Source organism: Hyalella azteca, unplaced genomic scaffold, assembly GCF_000764305.2.
Source record: "Hyalella azteca isolate HAZT.00-mixed unplaced genomic scaffold, Hazt_2.0.2 contig12579, whole genome shotgun sequence".
Classification (NCBI taxonomy): domain Eukaryota; kingdom Metazoa; phylum Arthropoda; class Malacostraca; order Amphipoda; family Hyalellidae; genus Hyalella; species Hyalella azteca.
In genome coordinates, this window is record NW_025942534.1 from 125,071 (window position 1) to 148,687 (window position 23,617).

Consider the following 23,617-nt stretch of genomic DNA (forward strand, 5'->3'; position numbering starts at 1 on the left):
TCTTCTACGCCGATGATAGGCCTATTCTTCTACCTCGATTTTGCCAAGGCATTTGACAGTGTCCCACGTGAGTGGCTGTTGCGTAAATTGAAGTCTTTGGGAATTGAGAGTAATGTACTCAAATGGATCAGAGATTTTCTAGTAGGGAGACAACAACGTGCCAATATTAATGGGACCATATCAGACTGTGTGTGCTTCAGTGCGCAGCGGCGTGCCACAAGGAAGCGTTCTCTGGCCTGTTTTATTGGTTGCGTTTATACACGATCTGCCAGAAGCTGTGTCTAGNCTTATACACATCTAGATGTGTATAAGAGACATCTTCAATACTGTCCCACTCGTCCTGTCGGGAGAGGCTGGCGATTTGTGCTTCGAGTATTATTGCTGTCAGTGTTAATAGTGTCCAGTCAGTCCGCGGCAGGCTATGAATAGGTATGTTTCTTTGTTTGATTGCTTCTAGGTATGTTTATTTGTTTTATTTTGTTTTTGATTGAATAATTGTGCTGATTACACTTTGTATTGTATTTTTGTTGATGGTACGGATGGTTTGCAGCTAGTATGCGGTTGTCGTTGTGGCAGTTTGGACATTTCTTGCAGGTTGTGTCAATGAAAAAAAACATTGTATAACCAAACTACATGTGCGTTGGCCGATTATCTCCTAGAAGCTGTCTCTTATACACATCTTTTTCAACTCTGGCACGCATAACTCCGTCAATAATGGACGGATTTTCTTCAAATTTGAAATATAAGTAGATAATATCAGTACGCTGCGGAGGGTATTTTTTTCAAAATTTTTCATCAATAATTTTTTTTTTGATACGGAAAACCTAACTTAATTTTCAACTCTGGCACGCATAACTCGGTTCAGAATCGGCGAGGAGGCCGGGCGGTTAAGCAAAGCAAAATTGAAGCAGCGAATTGCGAGTTCGAGACAGCAAAATGCTGCGAATGTTCTTCGATGTTAAGAATCGGCGACAGGCCTACGGCCTAATAAACGCTGAAACCGCTATTATTATTAAAAAAGCCATGGAACTAAACCGGTTCAAGAACCAACTCTCCAGCCTTAGTGGGTAAGGCCATGGTTAATTCAACCACGGGTAAGGCTTCATTGGCTGCCAGAGAAGGTACTCGACTTCATTAGCTGCTATGCCTTGTAGTGTATGTAGTGCATGCCAACGCAAAAGAATATGAATTCAAGCGGAAAGATGGCAGAGCTGGCCTCTGGCAGGATCAAGAAGGAAGGTCAACAAAACGTCTTCGTTTGCTACAAATACTATGTGATGCCTCAGTGATGGATGATATATATGCTATCATTCAATAAATAAAAATTGAATGCAAAGGTTCACGGTAAATACTTAAATAAAATCCCTCACTAAATCGTTAAATTTGAGTTTTAAACTTTTGAACATCGTTTTAACACGTCTAAACCCGTTTGGTTGACAGTGTTTTTTTTATCCGTGGGAGAGTTGGTGTTGAAAAAAGTTACTTGGCATCCTTTTAAATGATTTGGTGAGCATGGTCAGTATTACTGGTACTGTTAAAGAGGCCTCTGTATTATTTTAAAATTTTTATATGCCTATGCAACTTGTTTTTTAAGTACTTGGGTGATGTGGGACGGGGGTGTTTAGATTAGATCGGGAGTTCGAGTCCACGCTCTCACTCACTCATTCACTGATTCAGTTTCACACACGCACTGACATAGAAGTGAGTGACGCAGTCAGCTTGAGCCTTGCGTTGAGGTTCAAATGTTGTAGGTTGAGGACATTAGGTGAGCCAACTGTTTCGAGGCTAATTAGTTAGGTAAGTTGTAACTGTTGTATGTGTAGCCGGTTGCCAACCTGCCCGGCTGTTGAGGCAATGAATGTTTTTGGCTTTTGATTTTGGGTATGTTGAATAGTTGACAGAGAACATTCAGCAACAAGTTTGTGTTGCTGTTTTTGAGGAGCCTTATCGAATAACTGGCAACTGCTAGTCTGCTATCATCATACCTATTCATGCGATCATTGCGATGGGATGCAACATGCATGTTTATTCCAAACACATCCAAAGTTGGTGGGGAAGACTGAAAAGCCTCAAGAAGTAAAGGTCCAAACTCAAATCTCCATACTTTTAAGGGCCCAACCACCCAACTCGCCCAAGGGGCAAGGATGTAATAGGTAATTAAAAGCTTCACTGCTTCAGATGCTGAAGTGGCAAAGCAGTAGCAGGCATTTGGCAAATTGGCATTCCAGGCAAACAAATTATTAATGGAATACTGTGCAGCTGTGGCTGAACAAATTCAGGAAATTTTGCAGAATGTAAATTGTAAAGAAAGGGTTTTCATTATCCTATGTTATAAAATTACCACTAAAACAATGCATATCTCCTCTGCAATGAGTCTGTATAACTGCATTCTATTGAAAAAGTAGCCCGGAGTAGGTATAAAAGTTGTTAGATAAAAATGCTTAAAACAAGACTATAAGAATTTTCACAAGATTTAACTTATACTTCTATAGCCTAGTTAGCTATCTAATACAGATAGTTAGCTATCTAATACAGATAAAAGCCTAAAAGCCTAAAAGCTATCTAATACAAATAGTGCAGACTGCAGAGTGTCGAGTGATGAAATAGAGTGAATCAATCACTTGCTTAATGTAAATCATCATTCCGCGCGCAGAATGATGCACACCACACTTCCACAGTGACCACCGGCCCACACAAGTCATTAGCAGTTGCCAGTCAGCACTCACTTTAGCCCCAACTGGAAATTCAAGGTGATCATGGTGATGAAAATTGAAAACTAAAAGGACTACCATACTTACTTACTACTTACTCAGTACTTAGTACCATAATTTACAATTCTCACGGAATTACACAGGAAAGCAGTTGACCCTTAACTGGATTTTGGAGACCTTGAGGCTTGAGCCTTCTCACAGAATTACTATTATTTTAGTATTCAATATTTAAACAAATGTCTCAATTTAGTCTACAAAATAACTCCTTTTGTTGCCATAGTCATTAATCCTTAATGTGTCGGAATATACCGCGTTTACCCTACCTATCTAATTTAGGAGTGTGCCTGCCGAAATAGGTGCACACGCCCTGGACAAGTGCACTACAGTGTCCCAGTACTCAAATCACTGCCCAGGGTGCAGAGGGTGCAAGCAGAGTTGCCAAATGCCATTATATGGATTTTTAGCCTAAAGCATCAACAGCCATTTTCAAGATCCGTCGTCATTTTCAAGATCCATCCTGATCCATCCGATGTACCTGGATTCTTACTGTGTGTGCTTGAGGTCTTCCAGATTTGCAATAATTTCAAAGTAGGTAATTTTGAAAATGTAAAAATTTTAATCCAAATGTGTTGGCAAGATCTTCTGAGGGTGTAAATTTTGCTGTTGATGCATCGCCAATAATCTTTTGATATTCACCAACTTTCTGCACCCTGGATCATTGCCATTTCCTCAAGAATTATATACCACTGTTGCACTGCCCTCAAATTTTACTCCCCCTGGCATCAAGTGTTATTGTGGTGGAGCTAAATGACCAACCACTTCCTGGAATTCCACCATGGACTCATAAAGCATGGAAAAGAAATGCACTCAAATACTCAAGTAGAAATATACTCAAGAAATGCGATCACCAGGTATAATGATTACTGGGTATAGTGAACATCAAGTATAATGATTACCAGGTATAGTGAACATCAAGTATAATGATCACTGGGTATAGTGATCACCGGTTATAATGATCACCCGGTATAGTGATCACCGGGTATAATGATCACCAGGTATAATGATCACTGGGTATATTGATCACTGGGTATAGTGATCACCAGGTATAGTGATCATCGGGTATAGTGATCACCGGGTATAGTGATATTTAACTTCTTACCCAAATGCAGGAAGCATGTGGCACTCCCCTGTATCTGTCACTATCCTGAGGATTGGGGAAATTCTTGCAGGAAGTCATAGTAATATTTATTGCCTACTTACTTCTCTCATGTACCTGTGGCATCTTTCAAATGATTTTTAATTATTTTGAGGCCTTTTTTTGAAACCTGGTGTGCCAGTAAACTGACTTTGAAAATCAAAACATTGCAATTATTAATTATATCTGCCTTTTCAGATTGGATCAAGTGTGGAGTGAGTGTATCATCTCAATGGAAGCATGGCCACCTCTGCTCATGTTAAGGTGTAGTCCAGTAGCATGCAATATATGTTGACAGGATCTCCATAGCAGCTAAAAATTATTGCATCTTTCTAAAGTGAATATATATGCCTATAATCTTAATAATAATAATTATCTTATCAATATTGTTATTTTTTTTTGTGGAAATATGGAAATTTATAATGAAGAATCTTTAAAAATCCATTTCAGTCAAAGTTAAAAAGTAATTTTTTGGTGATATCAATATCTTCATATTACGTATGCTATAGACCTAGACAACCCACAGGCTGTGCTATGAATTGTGTATATTTTTGTTGGAAAGTCAGAGTTGTGTTACTCATAATTGCATGCCATCTATGGCAGTGAGGAATATTTTATTTATTTGTGTTTTCTTATTTTTGTTCTCTTTATGGTTAACTTGACATACGTAGACACTTTGATACCACAGAACTGATTGTCTTTCTGTCTTTACATTTTTAAAGTATATTTTTTGTTGAAAATATTATTGTATTTTAATGCATACTTTTGCATTTCAGGTTGAGGAAATGGTTGCCCCTTCAGACTTCAGTCATTTCCTTGTTGTCAATGTAAACACTTTTAAGGCTCCACTTGAGAACCACAGAACAAGTGACAGCTCCGAGAATTTTCTTGAAATGGTGGCTCTAATCCTCAATTGTGAGAGCTTGCAAGTAGAGTCAATGTTTCATGAATGGGGTTGTCTGCCTAATGATCACAAAAATATTTCTAAAACATTCTCTCGATGCAATAGTAATGTTCAAGCAGCTGACTCCATCCAAAATGTCATTAAAACCTTCGATTTATGGGTGAGGCTTTCTATGAATAATGAAGGTGGGAAAAATTCACCCATTTCACCCGATGAGCGTATTATTCGAGAGTTGAAGCAAGAAAACACCAACGGAGTTGAGTTTATCAACATGGAACCCTTTGCTGATGCGGCATTCGATGATGATCTTTCTAGCACAGCTAGTCCACTGACATCAAGCTCCGAATGTATATCTAATCTCGGAGATCTGGTGGACAATTTTCCTGATCAAGATGATTTTGTCACCAATGAAATCGGTGAAAAGAGACCCACTTTCGAATTGCCATCTGAAGATAACTGCAAAGACGAGGGGTTGGAATACACATGTCTTGAGTTACTGTCCACTACGACAAAAATGCTCACATCTTTCTGGCCGACAACAAACCTTAAGTCTTTTCTCATCACGGTTTGGGGCAATTGGCATTTCCAAGAATTCCTCGGGGGAAAGACTAATTGTGAGCTACCTTCATTCTGCCGCGAGTGGTGCGACATAAAAGTAATATACCGCGAGTGCATAGACGTTCTTCCCTCGGATGTAACGATGCCGAAGGTGATGGCTACACTTGGTATATCCGAGGAGCCCTCAAGCCACAGCTCCAGCATTGCTGAGTGCATCCACATCGCCAAGATTGCCGCGCGGCTGCTCTCTATACGTGCAAACTTTCGTCCTACTTTTTCATTGGAGATAGGTGAGTAAATAGTTTGTTATTAATTGCTTGTTTTCTCTTTCAATTCTTCGAAATATTCACCATAGCTTGTACACTCTGCTCACAGCAGCTCACTCTGAATAGATCGTGTTATTATCCACTTCAAAAATTGTCCTATGCAACATATGCATAAACTTTAATCAGGTGTTCATGCTACTCCGGTGCATCATTCTAACATTTTATTGCTTGAGATATAACATTAACTATTTTCTCGAACAAAATAAATTCAACCGGGGAACATAAAGCGCAGCATAATTATCTCACTGCTAAACTTTCTAATTCTATATGTTGACAGAACTTCATTGCATTTTTTGTTTTCACAGCAAACAATCTTTTCATTGTAATATTTATTAATTCGATGCGGTGGTGCCCATGTTATCTGCTACAGCTTCGAGAATTGGTCTCTTCGCACGACCATGTCTCGGGTGATGTCGCTCAGCGTTCTGCAGCCTGTCGCAATTGAGGGAAGACATAAGATCAAAATTTCTACCGTCATTCTATTTACTTTAATAGGTTCTTGTTTTCCTAATCTTATTCACGCATAACGTATAGGTACTCTTTGCTTCAATGAATTTGTATTCGTTATTTAATTTTAAATCAAATAATTAAATCTATATTGAAATGATTTGAATTTGAATCAACATGAAGAATCTCTCAACGTCCACGTTGTCCGGCAACTTACGCCTAACCTACTCGGAATCAATACTCGGAAACCGGTCCGCACTCTAGTTTCTTCTCGCTTATCGCGCACACAAGCCCAATCTCTGTGGGGCATATCATTATTTTTCTCTACGTTAGATATTTATATGACCCTACTGGCTCCGTCAAATGCTTGCCAGGTGTTGAGGAATTACCTGAATTTGTCATGACATTATCAAGCTCCCGCTTGAGGATCTCGATCACTTGGTAGACTCCCTGCTCTCCTGCGCACGCGAGTCCCCACAGCACCGGTCGACCAATGAAAACCTTGACAAAATTCGTACTACTTGAGTAATTACGCATTATTCATCCCGTTCTTTGCTGACAATTTATCAACGTAACAAATGAAGATAGTTCAATAGAGAAAATATAATATTTTCCATAACTTACGAGAGATGCTCCCAGCGCCAGAGCTTTGAAAATGTCCGATCCATCAGTAAAGCCGCCGTCCACGAACACCGGGCACCGGCCGTTTACCTCTGCCACCACGTGGGGCAAGGCTTCGATCTGCGCGCCGGACACGTTCAACGTCAATAAGATCATAATTAAAAGATATACGAGGAATTATTGAAGTAACTTATAACTTTAGCTAGGATCATTGATGTGTAAAAGGCATTATGAAAGGCGCACCGTAGGGGGAACGCCATCGACCTGGCGTGCGCCGTGGTTTGACACCCACACCGCAGCTACTCCAGCTTGTAGAGCGAGGCTCGCGTCAGCCGAAGTCAGGATCCCCTTCACCACAACAGGCAGCGTCGTCACACTGCAGTAGGAAGTCACTAAGTAACCACGGCATCGCAAATCTTATCACACAATTTCAGGTTCAAAACGAAAATTGTTTAATGTGTCGTGCATTACATGCTAGGTTTAGCGTTGAGAATGAACACCGTAATTTGTCAAGATGCTGGTCATTATCAACCAGCGTGCCGTTTTTGAGTTGGCAATTTCTTTGCAAAGGTTAATAATTGCTTTTTTTCGAAGTAAATAGCTAATAACTTGAACAATATGCGCGTATATTTTGTCAATGTCTTTAATTGCTCTCTCATTAACCAAGTGCTCCGTTTCCTGTTGTCCACATACTCACTTGATGAGCCACTTCAGGTCTTGCCACGTGATGCCGGCATCGAAATTGTCCTTGACGTACTCATTGATACCAGAATTACCAGTCCCTCGGTCACCCAGAGTTCCTTCGTCTGAAGTGCTCTCAAAGTTGGCCAACCTTGGTTGGAAATGAATTAAAATTTAGGCATTGGTCCCTGTTTGAATTAAACCCTTCAGTGGCCGCTTGCAAAAAACTGACCAGATTGGTCGCCTTTTAGGTCGGTTTAGTTACGGTCGATTTTCGTAGGCATTTACGGTATTACATTTGTAATCCACGCGTCCACTGTAGGGTTAATGAGGGAGTGACATTTGCACTGTTCTTTATCAGTTTGACCTTCATTTAGTTTCAGATGTTTTAGTTTGAGCTAGTCAGTTCGTTATTAAAATTGAATTACACTCTGGGTGCCACGTACTTGAGGTGAGGTGGTAGGTTGAAGTTGTTGCGAATATCAGCCCTTCTGATACCAAATGTTGCCGCATCGACTGTAAGCACGATTGCCTTGAAGCCTGCTGCCTTCGCCCGCTCCACCAACTTCTCCGTCAGCGACCTGCGCTTGAAGGAATAGTTGTGACAACCAGCGTTATCTGGCCCTGATGTCCAAGAACAGAAGGTGCTTGAACATTAGACTGGGATAGGCGTGACCGCTAACGTTATCTCGCTCTGTGACGAACAGAAGGTGCTTGAACATTAGTCAGGAATAGGCGTGACCGCTAACGTTATGTTGTCACGGTGACGAATAGAATATTTTAGATGATCACTGTCCAGCTTTTTTCCCTTTATGGGCATGTATTACTCTTATCATATTTAACGAAGATAAATATTTTATTATGCTCGTAGACGCTGTGATAGGATTTGGTTGAGAATTATCTGAGAATTTACTTGATTTTTTTTCTCAGTTCATGATTTTTCTGAGGCGTTGAAATAATTTCAGGCTATAGAAGTATCATTCCTCGAGCTTCCAACAATAAAAAGGAAGGTTTCAATATTAAGATACATGCCTGTCTCTGTAAATGTAGAGCTGGAAGAACTTGATTGCGTTAGGCGCACTGCGGGCGACTTCTTCAATACTGCTCGTGGCTATGGTGCTCAGTGTGAACACTGTTCCGTGGCGCCCAGCCGCTGTGTCGTGCAAGTACAGTCAGGTTACAGTTGCAGTATTACTGCATTAATTACAGTTTATACATAAGAAATATAGAAAGTACCATAGGTACAATTCAAATGATTTCCTACAACATTATGTTCAATTGACTTTCAAGTGAAGATCCTCTTTTTGTGGCTACAAAATGAACTAAGTTCCTGCGATATCGTCCTGCATTAATGTATCCCATAAAATTCCTTCTGTGTCCACTCCAACTAATCAGTATTACTGCTCGCAATGATCGACTATTTCTTCCATTGTCACTCCATCAGTCACATCCACGTATTGCCGTCTTTGATCTGTTTGAATGCTGAAACTTAGTAGGAAGAATACATTTTATTTATTCCATTAGAAATCCAAGTTAGCAAATATGTTGACTTGATGCAATTTGTGTGTTTTTTTAATATATACCTAAGAAAATAATTCTATAACAATCAAGGAAGATTATATGCACTCTCAAAATTGACTTTTATAGTGAATAAGTTTCAAATGGTATTGAAGTTTGCCAGGGGTTTGCAGTTACATTTTCATTGGCCCATGTTAAAAATGTGATAGTTTTATTTAAAATCACACTATTTATGTGCCACATCACTATATATTTTACAACAATTATGAAAAGCTTCTCAAGAATCTATTTTTTATATACCGGTACTGGAGTTTGTATATGAGAGTGATGCCGGAGCCTACATATTGTCTGGTTATTACCTATTATCTTACCTATTTGAAGCAAGTTGTATCTTGTTGATATGTTACCGAGAGCACATACACCTGACTATGGTGGGCGGAATTGTTATTGGGAGACACGCTTCTTACTTGCCTAATGAGGGACTGGTTGATGACACACCTGACGCTGAAGCGCACTCGCCCATAGGATGAGCCATCTTCTGAAAGACTGTAGGTGCAATTGTTATGGGGAGACACGCTTCTTACTTGCCTAATGAGGGACTGGTTGATGACACACCTGACGCTGAAGCGCACTCGCCCAGAGGATGAGCCATCTTTTGCAAGGCTGTGGGTGCAATTGCTATTGGGAGCTGCAACGAGTGCCCGAAGACGCTTGTGCCGAGGCTGCGGGTAGACACGTCGCGCAACAGGCGCGGTAGAATGTACCATCTGCAAGGATAGTCTCGTTTTTGTAGGTCCATTCATGAAGTCTGGTCAATGCCAAATGAGGATACCAGAATTGTACCAGAACGAATTCGTCTAACTTCAGCTGGGTTCATTTCATTTCATGTTCGTGTATGATGCCAAAGTGCGTAGCTTATTTCTGCATTTTCAAATCGGGTGATAATGAGATGTCTTATATAACTTAGATACCGTGCGTGATATGAATTCCGCTAACGTAAGCCTCATTGCTTCACTATATTGGTCATTATTTTTAACTGCTCAACATAAGAAAATACCACATTTCTCACTCCGGTCAAGTGATTACCTTCTCATGGCACGGCGGTTTTCGATGAGCGTGACTTGCGAGGTTGCTCCTGATCTGTAGTAGTCGAGGGCCATGAGCGGCAGTCTGGCGGCTGCCGCCGTCGCGAAGTCTTGCACGCATACCAGCCTGCCGTCCACTGCAAGCAACCGAAATTACTTACTATCCTACCTTTATCTGTATTCGTCCAGTATAATATAATCGTTGCGTGCACTGAGAATTTCTGTGTAAATTTACTCCATGTAGGATGTACTATATAAAGGTTGTTCACATTAATAACTTTGTGAGCGCTGCTGATTCTCATTTCTGGAATAAAAAACTGCCTGCAAAGAGCGCTCTACAAATTCAATTAAATTTCCTTTACTTAAAGTTACGGTAAGAAAAATTAATTTTAACGCTGTGTAGCTGTTGTGTTTATTTCAGAATAATTTTTTTAGTTGTGCACTTACATTGACTGGGAAAACGCTTCTTGCTGTAGGATATGAGCGATTTTTATACGTTAATATATACCATAACAAATAGTAAACATTATTAAATTTGAATAAAACCGTTTACCTGGTGGTTCCTCTTTGCTGGGCTTCGATTTTTCGGCGATCATTTTTTTCATTTTGTCCTTTTATTTTTAATAACCTTCTCGTTTTCTTTGGAACTTCAGTTCGGTTGTTAGTACAAAAACTTTTCTTTGCACTCATCTGTTAAACTCCGCCAAGGCGCAGCACTCGGAATCTCTGCTATTCCAGCTAATTACTTTCCACAAACATAGTCAAGTGTGCTTCACTATAAGGACTCGGCTACCCTGGAGCTTACCGCCTCCAACTCTCTGTGTTTGTGGTCTCACTCTAGATTAGTTGGCTCTTGTATCTTATCACATGGGACATATCACTTGTTTTTCGCTTCCAAAGGACTAATGAGAGCTGAATAAGTTGTTATTAGTCGAATTAGATATCACCAGTATCTTTTATCACGATTACGTCGGATTGCATTAAAAGCTATCGCAATTTAGTTTTTCTGGCTGTGGATGAGCCCGCAGTCTTGTGTTCAAGACAGAGACTTCTCCCGGCAACTGTTCCCGACCAACTGGTTTTACTGCGTCGTTTATTGTCGCTCGCATCTTACAGAGGCTTGTACTTGCATAAAATATTGTGAGCAGCGTGGATTTCTGAAGACGGTTTTGTTCAGAATATCGATGTGAAATTGTTTCAATTAGAAATAGTTGCAAAACATGCCCTGAGTTAAGCTTTTCTACAAACGTATGCGTCAATGAATCACGATTAGAATAGAGATTACGTTGAAGCAGCTTGATTTTTATGTACAAGCCCATCATTAATTTTGGTCTAGAATTCTTAATATTTGGATATTGAATGAAATCTACAATATGTCGAAACGTGCATGATGTGGCAGTGACACTTTCAACCAATATTTAATGAATTTGGCTGTTGGCTGTCGATAAGAGATCGGAAAAATGTCTTTAAATGTACCCCTGGATGATCTAAAGTCAAGCTCCTGATGATATTCCTATGCTTGTAACATCTGTGAGTGGTTGAAATTTTTTTGATCAACAAAAACAAAAAAAATCGTAGTTTCAATAACGCGATTTTGAATGATTATTATGCAGCCACAGAGTTGATGCAAAGAAATAGAATTTACGTTTATATACTTATTCTAGCGTTTACCGTCAGGGGGGACTTCTGACGCGTGTCTGTGCTCGTTAGAAGTCCTATGGGATTTTGCGCTCCTAGAGGGATTGTTCCTGAGCGCCCCACCGCTGAGCTCGCGGTGTCTGTCTGCAGGTCTCAGTTGTGGGGTTAAGTTATTGTGTAGGTAGGATTCTTTACATTAAGTTATTATGTAGGTAGGATTCCTTACATTTCCCTTCTCTGTCTCTCTCGTGAGTCGTGCGGGCGGCCGACGTCCCGTGTAAGCGAACTCTTGTTCGAGTGTCTTCGTTTCTGTTGCTGTTAACCTGTCCCACCTTGTCACTTCGTCTCTTTGAGATGCTAACGCTGCTTCTTTTGACCCAGCTTCAGCGGGCTGGACAATTCAGACCTTCCGCCCCTTGTGGGTGATGAAAGATATTTGATTTGAGAAACTTTCGATAACTGAGACCTTCCATCTCTTTGGTGATGTTCATCTTGACTTTCGGTGCGAGATAGCTAAATAGCTGAAGCGCTAGTAAACATTTGGCCACTAAACAAACTAACTAATTATTCTAGCGTTTTTTAGTACTTTGCAATTAAACTCTTACGGGACATGAATTTCTAGTCCGACTTTGTTTATTCTAGTATTTTCAATACTATGTCATCAAACTTTTTGTTTTGTCTTTCGGGCATGGATATCAAATTTGACTATGGTTGTTCTAGCACTTTCAATACTTTGTCATCAAGCTTTTACAAGACATGAACTTCCCGTTACTATTTTTTGGCATAAAACCAGCGCCATTAAATTCAATTCTGAAAATTAATTTTAACGAAAAAGCTAGGATAACGCCGACCTTCAGTTGCTGTTCACTACGTCGAAAATGCTCACATCTTTCTGGCCGAAAGTAAACCATGTCTTTTCTCATCACGGTATGGGGCAATTGGCATTTCCAAGAATTCCTCGAGGGAAAGACTAATTGTGAGCTACCTTCATTCTGCCGTGAGTGGTGCGACATAAAAGTAATATACCGCGAGTGCATAGACGTTCTTCCCTCGGATGTAACGATGCCGAAGGTGATGGCTACACTTGGTATATCCGAGGAGCCCTCAAGTCACAGCTCCAGCATTGCTGAGTGCATCCACATCGCCAAGATTGCCGCGCGGCTGCTCTCTATACGTGCAAACTTTCGTCCTACTTCTTCATTGCAATTAAGTGAGTAGATAGCAAGTTATACACCCTTCGCTGTATGGGATTTCTTTAATTTAATTAGCGAGCAAATATTTTCTTACAGCTTATTCCGTAAATAAAGTGTCATTTCAACCAGATTTCAATGTGAAATTTCAATTCCGCCCAATTCTTGCTGCTTATAATACCCCTACTTTCAAACTTGCAAAATTTTTGGTTCCGCTTTTGAACTGTCTTTCGACCAACCTATATACCCACTGTGGATAACACTTACAGGTTCGTAAATTGCCTGAAGAGTTTTACCAATGTTCAGGAATTGACTATTACTTAATTAATTGACCTCTTTAATTAATTGACCTTAATTAATTAACCTCTTAATTAATTAATTGACCTCTTAATTAATTGACCTCTTAATTAATTAATTAACCTCTTTCTGAAACCATCGATATCTTAATTCATTGTTTAAAGATGTTTATAACCTTGTCATGGGTTTTAAATTTTTTTTCAAATCTCTTCCTGAATTATCTGTGCTAAACTCAATTTGCGTATTTGCTGGCTAGTTTTACAGACAAACTGACGGTTTGGGCATGGGGCTTCCACTCGGCACTACATTTGCCAATAGTTTCATGTGTTTTCACGAGGCTACATGGTTGGCCAATTGTCCTCTGGATTTTAAGCCAATTTTCTATATAACCGATATGTTGATGATACTTTTTGATCTTTAAGCATCCCTCTCATTTATGCCTTTTCTTTGATCTTAATCTTCAACATAAGTCTATCAAATTCACCATGGAGTTTGAATCAATCAAACAATGGCTTGTCTTTCCTTGATTGCAAAGTAACCAAATCTAATGGCCGTTTCCAAACTTCTGTTTTTAGAAATCGACATTTACTGGCTTAAGCACCAGCTTTTTAGCTTTTGTTCCTTTCGTTTCAAATTAAATGGGATCCAAACATTGATAAACCGCGGCTTTCGCATTTGCTCTACCCTCCTAGCCATGCACTCTGAAATGTCCAAGCAATATACTGCAGTTGTACCCAAGTGTGACAGTAGGAAAGTTGTTTACTTTTCTTTTCCCTACTTTGGTCCCGCATCTGAGACTATGTCAAAGGATTCAAATGTTTTATTTGCTAAGTTTATTGAATCTTCTGGATGTAAATCTTCATGTGTTGCTAGTTAACAATTTTAGAATCGGCCCTTTTTTCAGGTTTAAAGATACCCTACCTGTTCTTATGTGATCACCACTAGTTTACAGATATAGGTGTGCCCAGTGCGCATCAGCGTACGTCGGTATGACGTCACGCAATTTCTATACTAGGCTGGCTGAGCATAAGGGCAAGAGTTATAAAACGGGGAACCTACTTGCACATCCACCTCATTCTGCTGTACCTGTTCATGCCGAGCAGTGCAACACCTCTGTATCTGATAGTGATTTTGAAGTTCTAGCTTCCGCATCCGGTGTTACTGATCTACGAATTTTAGAATCCCTCAATATATTCAAACAGAAGCCTAGTCTGAATGCAGCTTTTAGCTCCTTTCCTCTTGAAATAGTAAATAGATAGGTCGTTTACTAGCGTTAATTTCATGTCTTATTTATTTATTCTCTGTTTTAAAGCCTAACAGTGCATTTTACATATACTTTACTAATTGATTGTATTTGTGTTTCTAGGACTGAACTTCTGAACTGAATTTTGTGTTATGAACTGACGATGGAGCTGGACTCCGAAACGTTTTCTCTTACAAAGATATCAGTGAATTTTTGTGGTATTGTCTCTGCTTTTAAATTTCTGGTTAACTTGCGATTTAAGCAAACAAGTGATTTGAATCTGTTCAAGTTCAGACTGTAAAATTTCAAGATGAATCGGCCTGTTAACATTCTCTATGAATCCGCTGCAGGCTTTATGAAAATAATTGACTCTGACCTCATGTTTCACCCGTTACCAATGTCACCATTTGAAATACTTTCGTTAGCGTGGCTTTGTTGTTAGATAGCAAGTTTATTTAACTTCGATGAATAGTTCTATCCCAGGGAAGGAAGTGATAATTAATTTCAAAACATCTTATAACCATCGAAAAAGTGATTCTTACTGCAATCAAGGCAGCCTTAGCATGTGCACATATGCAGTGTGCTCGCCAATTTGTAACAACCAATCTGTTGATCTGCCGAGCATAAGGCCGCAGCCGATGTAGTCGAGCTGTGAACTATAGTTGCCGCTAAGAAGCTCTCGCGTTACAAATAACATCGCTTCTTCATTGTCTTTGAACTTTTAATAGGAAGCGTTTTTTAACTCCAGACGACTCACCTACTCGAACGTGGACCACACTAAGTTTCTTCAGTAACACCTGTCACATTAAAGCATGCAGGAAATGATTTCGACTTTCGAGGTCTTTTAATTAACGGCTGTCTTGTTGTACTCGTAATTATCGACCAGGCTGGCAAAATTGTCCGCCCTAATTTTTTTTATTTCAAAGTCCGCATCGAATTATTTATTATTTCGACGTTGCTGATAGACTTACTGCGCATCCTAAAGCTTCGAGTACACGTCTTTTCTAACGACCATGTCTTGGGTGATGTCGGCCACTGTCCTGCAGCCTGCACACGTGAAACTTGAAATTTATACCTACTCAAAGATGATGGATTATTTAACTTCATTGTATTGTTGGTGTTCTTCTCGGAATGAGAAACATTCCGACTGGCTCAAAAAAAAAAAAAAATTCTATGCCCAATGAATTGAAATTTTGGCCCAATTTTATAATCTGGGAATGCACAAGAAACAATGTTTAAAAATGCCAAAAGACACAGCAGCCTTAAGAGGGCTGTAAGAGTGTAAAAGAGAACTTGAACAATATTGCTTTGCTCTTATCATAGCAATCCACGCTCAGAGCAATGTAAGATAACAGTTAACACTCGAGTACAATTGACATCAATATTTGCATAGGCCGTTACTCTCCCTTTTTTTAGTATTTATTCTTGTCAACTATCTCGGTTTAGCAGTAATGTTGAAGTCAACAGAGCTTTTATTGAAAAAATACCTTTTTCGTAACGATGATGATTAAATTATTACGTTGATTGCGTCAAAGTCGCCATTATCGTATTTGCCAGGTGTTGAGGAATTACCTGAATTTGTCATGACGTTATCAAGCTCCCGCTTGAGGATCTCGATCACTTGGTAGACTCCCTGCTCTCCTGCAGGAAGTCACTAAGTAACCACGGCATCGCAATCCAGCCAATGACCAATCAAGTCAAATATACAGTAACTGCTTATTGCGCGCATTAAAGTTATGTTATATAGAGTTAATTCATAATAAGTAGTAGAACTGTGATGTGATGCAAATGCTTATCAGCAGTATCTTTATGGTTCTTCATTCACTTTCAGTTGCGCTATAAATTTCGTGGATACAGAACACAGCGTGCGAGCTCTGTAGTTTAAATTTGTAAAAATGGGGTTTTCTTGTACCTTTCTTTACTTTGGACAAACGCAAGTAACCATCGATATATATCTTTATGGATGAAAGTTGAAAAAAACACATATCTAATGGGACTCTGCTGGAAAATTATATTTTTATGTCGGCGCTACTTCTCACCTGATGAGCCAAGCCAAGTCTTTCCTCGTAATTCCTTCAACGAAGTTATTCTTGGCATACTCGTTAATGCTGGAGCCTCCGTTTCCTCGGTCACTGAGAGTTCCTTTGTCGGAAGTGCTGTCAAGGTTGGCTAACCTAGGTGGAGTAGGAATTGAGAAAGGTGGCGTCTGCCGAAAGATGTTGGCAATGAATTGATAGCATGTTAAAAGATATTTATTCTTCTGTTGAGGTATGGGACTGGATTTTAAGATATGTTACTAAGATCCAGTTAAACCTTCTTTAAGAAATACTTAAGATGGAGCATTATCATTTCTGAACTCAAGCGTTCGTGAATGATCGAGTACCACGTACTTGAGGTGAGGTGGCAGTGTGAAGCCATTGCGAATGTCAGCTCTTCTGATGCCAACAGTAGCAGAATCTACTGTAAGAACGACCGCCCTGAAGCCTGCTTCCTCCGCCCGCCTCACCAGCTTCTCTGTCAGTGACCTGACACCAAGAGAACAGTAATACTTTTGGTGCGTCCAAATATTACCTCTTGACAAAACACGCAAGGAGGTAGGTCACGATCGAGATTATGGATATTTTTGGTGAAGTACTGTTAAACTTGCCGTTATCGGAAGTGCATATCTTGTACTACTTTCACGGGCAATGAATTTATAATATATCTATTAGCTATGACAAAGAAAGGACTTTTAGTTGTTGACTTTTGAAAGAGAAAAATTTCTTTCAACGGTTACTTATTTAGAGTTTCGAATTATGTAGAATTAACTTTTGAACATTCTTAGACATACTCGTACCTGTCTTTGTATATGTAGAGTTGGAAAAACTTGATTGTGTTAGGCGCACTGCGAGCGACTTCTTCAATACTGCTCGTAGCTACGGTGCTCAGCGTGAACACTGTTCCGTGGCGCCCTGCCGCTATGGGCGTAAAATGACTTCAGTCAACTGTTTTGGTAGTAATTTTCTCTCTGATAATTTTCTTGAAAACACCATTTAATATTTTATTTTTAGATTCATAACTAAATGAACGAGTAAAATTTTTGTGCTAGTTCCCAGCTGTCGCCAAATAATGTCTCATCGTCGTCTCGAGACACGCTTCTTACTTGTCTAATGAAGGACTGGTTGATGACACACCTGACGCTGAAGCGCACTCGCCCATAGGATGAGCCATCTTCTGAAAGGCTGTGGGCGCAATTGCTATTGGGAGCCGCAGCGAGTGCCCGAAGACGCTTGTGCCGAGGCTGCGGGTAGACACGTCGCGCAGCAGGCGGGGTAGGATGTACCATCTGCAAGGAGAGTCTCATTTTTGTACGTTCATTCATGGGCATGAATCTAAGTCATATAAATTGTTGACAAGAAATCGGTATTTAATTAACGAAGATTCTCTATTTTTGGATTCTTTCGCTTGCAATATATATATATTTTTAAATATATTAAGAAACCTTGTTCATTTTTGTGTTTAAGCTTTGCGATCGGATGTTTCATATTACAATAATGGCAATTTTTTTCATATTATGAATCTCAAAGACGGCCGAGAGAGGTTCTTATGGTGCAGTTTGAGCGGTACTGACAAGTTCGGGAAAACAGCGTGTGCCACGAAGTAGGGTTTGTGTTCAAATTTGTAATCCGCTTTCGGATTAAAGGGCTAAATTTGTTCTAATGTATTTCTGCTGGGAAGTGTTGGTGTGAAGGGGTTTTTGAAACAAAGAGTATCTAGTTACGGATTTTTTGTGAGGTTCCTAACTCGCATGTACTAGTTAGGTTGTTACCCGTTCACAATAATTATTGATATTGTATACGACATATTGAGTTTCTATGTTTGATCGCACGTTTAATGTTCACAATTTTGTGAAATAAGTATATTGATAATACTAATATACATTCTTCTCATGGCACTGCGGTTACGATGTCTTGTATATAAATTATATGTGTTATAGAATTCGGCTTACTTAGCCTAATTGGTACCTTCTCATTGGACCTACACTATTGTGGTCATGGTTTTCAGTACTCAAAGAAACCCTAGTGTCACTTATTCTCACTCTAGTCAAGTGATAATACCTTCTCATGGCACGGCGGTTCTCGACGAGCGTGACCTGTGAAGTCGCTCCAGTTCTATAGAAGTCGAGGGCCATGAGCGGCAGTCTAGCGGCCGCCGCCGTCTCGAAGTCGTGCACGCATACCAGCCTGCCGTCCACTGCAAGCACGAAATTACTAAGTATTTAATATAATTTACCTTACCAGGGCCTATCCGTAATCAAGTAATCGTATAAATGAAATGAAACGAATGAGGATCTTTATATAGGACAATATTCAATTCGAATAGTAGACGAATTGGATGAACTTGTGCCCGGGTTAAATTGCTTTATTTCTGTACCCGCAAAAAACAACAAATTTATGGGAAAGTGTTATTGCGATGAAGCATTTCTGACCCAATTGTGATGATCTTGACTTTCACTTCGTTATTTAATAATTCAGTTACCAATTTTTTCTGCGTGATGTTACCGTGTCTTCGCCATTTGATTTAAATTTTATTAGATTATAATACTGGGAAAAATAGAGGCTTCGATTATCATTAATCAAATAAATGCATTCACCTGGCTCCTCTTTGAGTGACTCCGCTCCTTCAGTGATCGTCTTGTCCATTTTGTTGTTTTTTCTTGATCGTTAGAGAAAACCTGCGCAGATGTTGGGCTTGTATACACTACTTTGTCGTAAACCACACTTTAAAAACCTCGTACCTTCACATGGAGCGGCCTGGCTGACATTACCTCAATTCGATTCGTTATTATGAAGCGTTCTTAGTGCACCTCGCTCAGATACGATGACTAGAGCTACTAAAGCTTATCACCCAACTCTCAAGGCGTCCGCAGNTCATCGTGGGTCAGCTTCGTATGTATTTATGGATACTCGTATAGGTTCGCGATGATTAACGAATTGTTGTTGCTGAAATTCTGCGTAACCAGTTTTATAGGATCACGGTTAAGATTAGTCCTAAGTGGAAGCAAAAAAGTGTTCGTTGCATTTAATATAACAAATGTTAGTATCAAAATAACATCTGATTGCAGTAAAAGCTACTGCAACAATTGAGATGACGGGCCCAGTCTATTGACGAGCGTCGGCCAAGAGAAGGAACAGGCTCTCCCTGGGAACGGGTCTAGGTCTGTTGCTAAGCCAACTGTTTTTACAGCATCGCTATTTAGTCAGGTTCTAGCAGCGCTGTTTGGTCGTCGTGAACCTACCTATTGATGCCAAAAATGTTTTTATAAATTGTGTTTTTAGAAATAAATACGTTGCGCTACTAGTTAAATACATGTTAAATGTTATATGCAACACATGTTGCAACACTACATAATATGGGCTTGGACGGTCATCATCTCATTTATCATCATATAATTTAGCACGCTGTCACCTATTACCATACGTATCCTCTTTGAACTTCAAAAATTATGAGGAAGAAGCAGTTTTATTCACTCAATTAGTTATTTAAGTCTCCAAATATTTCGACTTGATAGAATTTCTCTATGATGTTTTCAAATTGTTGCATGGCAGATATTTATATTCTACAGCTGTGAATAATAATGTTACAATAACGAAGATAGAATTTTTACGTTCTAATAATTCACTTTTCCCGTTAAGATTTAAATTATAACAACGATTAGTTGTTATTGGTTTTTATTTATGAGAACGGTATTTTTTAATTCAGACGGCGTGGTTCTTTCCGAGTCGCTTCGCTGAGCAAACCTCACTATATATAGGAGTAGCACGAGCCAAATCATGAGTGCTCAGTAATATTCATCTTGATATGGAGCAATACATTTGAGTACGGAACATGGTTCCCTAATCTTACGTGCATTATATTATGATGATTAATATTCATCTCGATATGGAGCAACACATTTGAGTGCGGAACATGGTATCATCGATCTTACGTGCATCATTTCATTCGTTTCGATAAATTAATGAACCTCTCCTGGTGATAGAACCATTTAACAATTTAAAGTTCTTGCTTCTGGTATTAGTTCATTCGATGATTTAAATGAAGTCTTGTATTATTTGGGAATTTTTGTTTGATTTTATGCCATGTTGACCGGATTCTTTTTTGCAGATCGCCAAGTTTCCTCGGCGGGTGCGGAGACTAAACGAAGCCATACTTCGTTCCCTCTGAAACCAAGTGATGAAACCGTAAATGCTTCTGATGCTCCAGAATTGAATTCGACTGCTGAAGTTATTGACTCATCGCCGACTGTTGGCAATTCTGTTGATGAAACGCAAGTTCTTGTTGGTAGTGTCGCTGACGGAATCAAAACTACTCGAGATCAGAATTCCATCCTTCAATCAACTACTCCAACCTCAGAGTGTGTGATTCCTTCTTCTTGTGGAAATGGTACTTCAAGTCGGAAATCCTGTGACGATAAAGGAAGCGAAAACACTTTCGTGAACGAAACTTCACTCAATGAATCTGAGTCCTGCCCGCAAAACAAGGATCAACCTTCCTCGAGTGACGTTTCCGGTGCTCAGAGTCTCGTTTCAAAATCAAATTTTGTGGCTTGTTCTCAAGCTTCGGGGCCTTCAGTCGACGAGGGTAAAATTTGCGTGACAATTCGTGCCAAGAACGCCGAGGAACTGAGGCAAGCAACTCCGCACTTTGATCAACTTTCTCATGGAGCTCTCGTGATGCCTTTCTCCTCCATACAAAAATATCACGTGCCCCGCGGCGCTGCCTACGGGCCACTATTGAACTCTGTCGAGCTTGATCCTAGATCTACATTATACGGAGCGCCGTACGTCAATATGAATTACATGTCCTCAACTGCAGCTCGTGTTTTGGCACCGTCGTTACCTCGTTACAATATTCATCTGCCCGTTGGTTCCTCAGCGCCTGACACTGATTATTCGGCTGGTGTCAGCTCTCTCTCTGGAAGTTCGGCTGCCTCTTTTTGCCACGGCATCGATGTGAAATCTTCATCTTGTTCATATTTGAGAGACTCTGCGGCTGCCAATACTTGCCGTTATGTGACTCCTACAGCTGCTGATGCGTCTATACCTGTGTCATCATCTGCCCATACTGCAACGGCGACTCTTAATGTTCCCTCCATTAAAAAAGACACGGGAAATAGTGAAAACGCAACCTCGAATACAGAGTCTTCTGTTCCATGCCATGATCCTGAGAACCACGCTAATGTTGCAGATCTAAAAGATGTTCAGCAAAAGCTGGAACAAGTTACTAGTGAACTGAATGCCGTGCGTGTGTTGCTTCAGCAAAACCAGGGTTATCAAGAACTACAGCAATATCAGATGCAGCAATTCTTACGTCAACAACAATTGCAGCAAATGCACGAACATTTCTTCTATCAGCAACAGATGCAAATGGTGCGGTCTAACGCGCCCCAGCCCCTCTATTATCCGAATAAACACTATAATGCAGTCAATCAGGTCAATCAGCAGAATTTCCTTGGCTACCCGATTTTTCAGTACCAGGCATTGCCTATGCCTGTTGTCCAGCACTTGATCCCGTTCAAGCCCAGCACTGCTTCGACGCCGGTGTCAGTGGAGGCGCTACGAGCGGCTGGGGATATGTACAGCTTTGTGCCTTCGCTGCCTGCCTCTTCTTCAGCAAATTTACATGTTGTTCGGTCTGAGTCGTCGCTAGGCGTCTTAGGCGTCAAGCTGCTACTAATGGTTTCACAACCACCAGCGTTGGTTCAGCAAGAGAAAATTCTGCTGCTCCAGCTGATACCTTTAGTTTTTCATCCTTAATTTCCGGCTCTTTCGCTGACACTACTCCCTCCTCAACTGCCACTTTTAATTCTTCCACCTCAACCTTTGGTTCTTCAAATGCCACCTCGGAATCATTAACGAAGTTTTTTGGTACAGCTTTTGCCTCCGATGGTTTTCCAACATCTTCTACTTCTTCATCGCTAAGCAGCTATGAGTATTTTAACCGGACTCCTGGGGCATCAGTGAGAGACGTATCTCTTCCTCTCGATATTTCTGCGAGTTCCTCGCGAGCATCAACCGTGTCAAAAACGGAACCTATTTCGTCCTCCACGAGGCAGCCTCTTCTGCCGTCGCCTCGAGCCCGTTCGGCGGTGTCAGAATCCTGCAGTTCCACTTCCCCTGGACCCATACCAAAACCTCGTAAATCTCATGCTATCGCTACAAACAAGTCCCTATATGTTTATGAACAAGCATGGCCTTTTCGACGCTTCTCTGTGGACGCCGCCCATGACGACGCAAGTGAAGACATTGTTCATGAACAGCACATCGACAGGATGTCGAAGCAACTCCCTCATCCTACAATTCCCGGTCTTTTTATTGACAACCCTCATTATGATAAATCACAGAAAAAGAAATCCACTCCGAGCAAAGATTTATGAAATTTGTTGACGTATTCGTTCTACTAAACAAGACTCGTTTGACGTTATACTTTCCCTAGAATTATTTGTCTGAGAGGTAGTCTATTGAATTGAAGTCGTATTGACTGAGTTCATCTTCATTATATGTTGACCGAGTATAAATTTTATCGTTCATTAGCAGGATCAAACTCTAGAAAGTTTTTACTTCTAGATTCAATGTCTTGATGCATTAAATTAAAGTACGAAGTAAGGACCGGTTAAATGTTTGAAGGCAGGTTAGTATTTTGTTCATTTTCATGGAAGCATATGATTCTTGCTGAGTCTTGCTTAATATTACGACGAGTCGGCTGCTCCGTCCAGCCCGTTCTCCTTCTGTTTATTTTCTGAACTCTGTTCTGTTATTATATTATTCGGTGCATCCCAAGGTCCTTGTTTTTTGAAATAATGCGATACGCTAAGCAATTTAATGATAGCAACAACCGCGCTCGCTGTATTTGTAGACACGATGGATCGTTTTTACGTAGCTTTTTGTGAGTATAATTTTACAAGTCGATCTGATTTTAAAAATGAGGTAAATAATTGCAGAGAGGGTTTTGAACGCATCCTTCATAACATGAACTGTGGCTATCAACGATCCGTTCAGTGCAGAGGTCGCTGCCTTAATTGCTGAAGCACCTGTGATTTCTTTCCTATGCATAGGATTGTTTGCTTGCACATATATATTTTTCTTTTATTCTAGTTATTTCAATACCATGCTACTTTCATAATATATCTCAGATTGGTGTATGCATTACTTCATTGTTTTCTA

General features: G+C 40.1%; 2 protein-coding genes across 3 annotated transcripts; one reads left to right on the plus strand and one right to left on the minus strand.

Annotated features, from left to right (window-relative positions):
- The first annotated feature begins 1,620 nt into the window (after positions 1-1,620).
- LOC108669902 lies at positions 1,621-22,595 on the plus strand. Its single transcript, XM_047883316.1, has 5 exons — positions 1,621-1,765; positions 4,105-4,170; positions 4,683-5,658; positions 20,559-22,149; positions 22,415-22,595. Exons 2-5 carry the CDS (start codon positions 4,147-4,149, stop codon positions 22,593-22,595), a joined length of 2,772 nt encoding a protein of 923 aa, XP_047739272.1. The 5' UTR covers positions 1,621-1,765; positions 4,105-4,146.
- Positions 5,841-19,317, minus strand: LOC108669911 (glycolate oxidase 3). Of its 2 annotated transcripts, none has more exons than XM_018157353.2 (10): positions 19,048-19,317; positions 18,512-18,647; positions 17,588-17,739; positions 17,251-17,371; positions 16,805-16,939; positions 16,454-16,588; positions 7,006-7,138; positions 6,766-6,882; positions 6,531-6,642; positions 5,841-6,126 (listed from the first exon to the last, which is right to left on the minus strand). In XM_018157353.2, exons 1-10 carry the CDS (start codon positions 19,094-19,096, stop codon positions 6,059-6,061), a joined length of 1,158 nt encoding a protein of 385 aa, XP_018012842.1. In that variant the 5' UTR covers positions 19,097-19,317; the 3' UTR covers positions 5,841-6,058. The 2 variants fall into 2 exon arrangements, with proteins under 2 accessions (XP_018012842.1, XP_018012839.1); XM_018157350.2 differs by lacking the exons at positions 16,454-16,588; positions 16,805-16,939; positions 17,251-17,371; ... (1 more) ...; positions 18,512-18,647; positions 19,048-19,317 and adding exons at positions 7,460-7,594; positions 7,890-8,024; positions 8,476-8,596; ... (1 more) ...; positions 10,048-10,183; positions 10,600-11,133.
- Positions 22,596-23,617: the final 1,022 nt, after the last annotated feature.